At 29.3% G+C, this 3822-nt stretch overlaps 1 protein-coding gene across 1 annotated transcript; it reads left to right on the top strand.

The window, feature by feature from the left end:
* Window positions 1–2033: 2033 nt before the first annotated feature.
* LOC136082700 (uncharacterized) lies at window positions 2034–2697 on the top strand. Its single transcript, XM_065802120.1, has 2 exons — window positions 2034–2324; window positions 2417–2697. Exons 1-2 carry the CDS (start codon window positions 2066–2068, stop codon window positions 2695–2697), a joined length of 540 nt encoding a protein of 179 aa, XP_065658192.1. The 5' UTR covers window positions 2034–2065.
* The last annotated feature ends 1125 nt before the right edge of the window (window positions 2698–3822 follow it).

The raw sequence follows: 3822 nt of genomic DNA, 5'->3' as shown, positions 1-3822 counted from the left end.
AGACTGCAAAACTAAAAAAACTGAAACAACTTGAGGCAAAGGAAAAGACTGCAACAGGGTAGAGAAATAAAAAAGCAATCAAAACATATTGATTTTGTTATTAATAAGTGAACAAGTTAATATTTTTTATCAAATTTTGTTAATACTTTTTTATGTATTTCTTAAGTTTTGATTGATAAAATTTGTTTGAATCAGTATACAATTTTATAGATACAGTTTTACAAATAATTTATTTTCTTTTTAACTTATTTTGCCCATTGTTAGAGGGGTACTTATGTCTAAGCTAGTTTTTATTGAGTAATTATACGATTTAATAAATTTATAAAGACGTGTAACAGCTAATAATCAATACTTAACTAGTTCATTATCTTATTTTAAAATTTTTTTTTTTTGTTTAAATCTTATGAAAATTGAATTATTTTCACAACATTTTAACCTGTGGCAAAGTTAGTGGAATCTAATTTGTTAATAAAAATCCAACTGGCTCTTAATTAGTCAACCCGGCCATTAATTGGTGTTTATTCAAAATTTAAGTTCAAATGAATTGTTTATATTGTTCTTTTTTAATATTTTGGTTACAACTACTCAAAATAAATTGAAAGAATGTCCATTATTTGATATATTTACTGTCTGCATAATGCCTTTTAAAAAAGATGTGGCCATTAATTGGTCAGTTTGCCCTATAATAGAGAAAAAAATGGGAAAATGATCTGATGAATCACTTTCAATAACTCCTTTATTAGGCAATTAGTAAAACTGATTTTTTTGTTACGTTTGTAGGTTTATTTATTAAAGGAATTGCTCCATTTTCAAACAAATCGTTATAAAAATGTTGCTATTTATGCTATTTTTTTTCTTCTTGAAAACTTATTTTTATGATATCATTTATAAAAAAATTAAAACTTTTAATTGCGCCTGATGGTGGACGATAGCAGCAGCTTAAAATTATATTTTTATTTTTTTGGATAATAATTTCAATAGTTAAAATCTCTTTATCGCCATCAGAAATACCCATGTCAGGCCTGATAATAAACTGTAAATTATTGTTTACATAAATAAGAATACTTTAACCTCGCTTGCTTTTCTTGTGTAAACTTTGCTGAGCAATTTTTAGTTGTTTTTAGGAAAATGTTGTGAATACCGATTTTTTCGCCTTTTTGTGTAAGTAATAAACTTACTAAGGGTTTGCGTCTGCTCGTATCCTCTCGGAAGTTCGGTTTGAAACGTTACAAAATGCGAATATTCGTTTCGTTCCGTTTCTACGAAACAAAAAATATCATATTGTTTTGTATCGCATTTATACGAAACACGTAAATCTTGTTTCGTTTTGTTTCATGTTGTTACGAAACATGAAATTATTGTTTCGATTTGTACCGTTATTTACGAAACAAAATAAACTTGTTTTGTTTCCTATTGGTTTTTACGGAACATTTCATAACTCCCCGCCCTAAACAGATATTTCATGATTCCCACGCCCCCGAGCAATACATGAACTTTCACGTTTAATACTTACTAACTTAATGTTTCGTAAACGAAAGTTTAACTAAAAACTTTATTAACAAAGCAATGCAATAGCATCATTTTTATAAGGCACATCTGACAAGGTTAAAAAAGATATTGTTTACTGTAGGTAGGTTTTACTGTAATAAAATTTTAACTTTAAGTTCATCAGACATAAATTATATATTTGTATATAAACTCGCATGAAGAGTTTGCAATCATTGTTTGAATAAAATACTTCAATTTCTATTATATAACCTTCTAAATACGATATTGTTGCGTTAACTTTAAATATTCTGCAAAACTAATTAATTTATTGCTTAAAAATTTGTTTCTCCTAAAAATATCCAACTTTTTTAATAACTTTCAAAAATATTCTTTGAAAATTATTAAAAAAGTTATTAAAAAAATAATTTTATGAAAAAACCAGTTTTTTATCTGCCGGATGTAAGCATTTTTGACCTTAAACATTCAAATTAATTTCTACTTAACTAAAAAAAGAATTTTTGATTTTAGTCATCATTCTGATTGTTTCAACATCATAGTTATTCTCAATCATATAATCATGCCTATAAAAGCTTCAATTTTATGGAATTATTTCAATAAAGTTACTGTGTCAGGTGTTAAGTGTGGGGAATGTAAAAAGTGTCAAATCCAAATCAAGTTAACTGATGGATCCACTAGTGGTATCAGGTACCATCTAAAAATTAACCATCCCACTGACTACGCTAAGATGTTAAGAGCCCAAATCGAACTTGAGCGCCAAAGAAAAGAAGATATTAAAGAAATTACAGAAGCTGCCTTCGAACTGAATGACGCATACAGTAAGTTTCTAATTATTTTTCATAAAAAAATGTTTTTCCTTGTATAAAGATAATTTTCATGTTTAACTTTAATTTTTATTTCGTTTTTTTAGATCAACGATCACAAAAAGGTCTATCTAAAATTGGTAATGTGGGAACTATTGGGAAATATTCTTCCCAATCAGTCAGGCAATTGGTGACAGACATGGTAATCATGTCATGCATTGCCAGGTCACGTAGTCCATTCACTCTAGTAGATGAACCATGCTTCAAGGAAATGGTGGAACATTTAAATCCAAAAGTAATTGTGAAACATTCCTCGACTTTTTCAAGGTACAAGCTTTATGAAAGCGTTATGGATACTGTGCAAAACCTAATTGAAAAAGAAGTTTGAACTGAAGAAATATGTTCTCAACTTTGACAATTTTGTGGGAAAACACACTGATTACCACATTAGTAAAGTATTTTTTTTTATGTTGATGTAATTTGGGCTCGTAAAAAAAAATATTTTAAAAAAGTAAAACTTATCTTAAAACTTAACTTTAGAGGTTATAAGTTTTATTTCTTGGTAAAAAAAACCATTCTGTAATATTTGTTATTTATTAAAAGACTAAACTTAACAGTTATTGTTTATGATTTCAGGATATATGCTCAGACATTACGGTATCTTGGAAGAGTTCACCAGGAAAGTCATCAACGATCATCCATCGTCGGAAGCTATTTTGATCAGTGAAAAAAATAATCATAAAGTTATACAAGTTAAAGTGCCAGCTGGTGTGGATGAGTACGACGATTTACACAATATAGAGATTGAACAGATAATAACCACACCATTAGTCAAAATGTACCGGAAATTAAAAGGGAGTTTAAATCTTTCCACGCTATGCCTCGTGTTGAAGAAAAGCATAAAGTTGATGTGCTGAAATGGTGGAAGAAACATGCCTCTACTTTTCCATTGTTAGCACAGTTGGCAAGAAATGTGCTCCGCATTCCAGCTGCATCAAGCTGTAGTGAGAGAGTGTTCAGCGCCAGCGGTGGAATTATAAATGATAAAAGACACAGTCTCTCCACTCAGACAGCAAAGCAATTGACTTTGATTAAAGTCAATTATGATCTTGTCTATCCTCACATGACCTTGAAAATTATAAACGATGGTGAAGAAGCCCTCGACCCCCAGCATTAACTTCATTCAGAATACCTCCCAAGAATCCTATACCCAAAGCAGTTTTTTCAAAAAAGCAAAAAAAGTTATCGTTCAAAACAAAAAACGTTTCATCAACGCCATTATGCTCTTCTTCTTTACCTTCAACACCAACATCTTCAGGAATCAAAAGAAAAACAATGGAAACTCCGGAAGAATTATCCGAAAGTGACACTCAACAAATATTGATATAAAAATGTTTTACTTTTCATTGTGAAAATTTATCGTGAAATATAATAGTCTAAATAAAACTAATTTCTCGTAAAAATCGAAAATGTGTGCGTAAGTTACAATCTAAAAGTAAATTACTTTTTTATT

The sequence above is a fragment of the Hydra vulgaris genome, chromosome 07 (genome assembly GCF_038396675.1).
Source record: "Hydra vulgaris chromosome 07, alternate assembly HydraT2T_AEP".
Lineage (NCBI taxonomy): Eukaryota > Metazoa > Cnidaria > Hydrozoa > Anthoathecata > Hydridae > Hydra > Hydra vulgaris.
The sequence above is the reverse complement of the archived record's forward strand: the minus strand, read 5'-3'. Positions and strand labels throughout refer to the sequence as shown.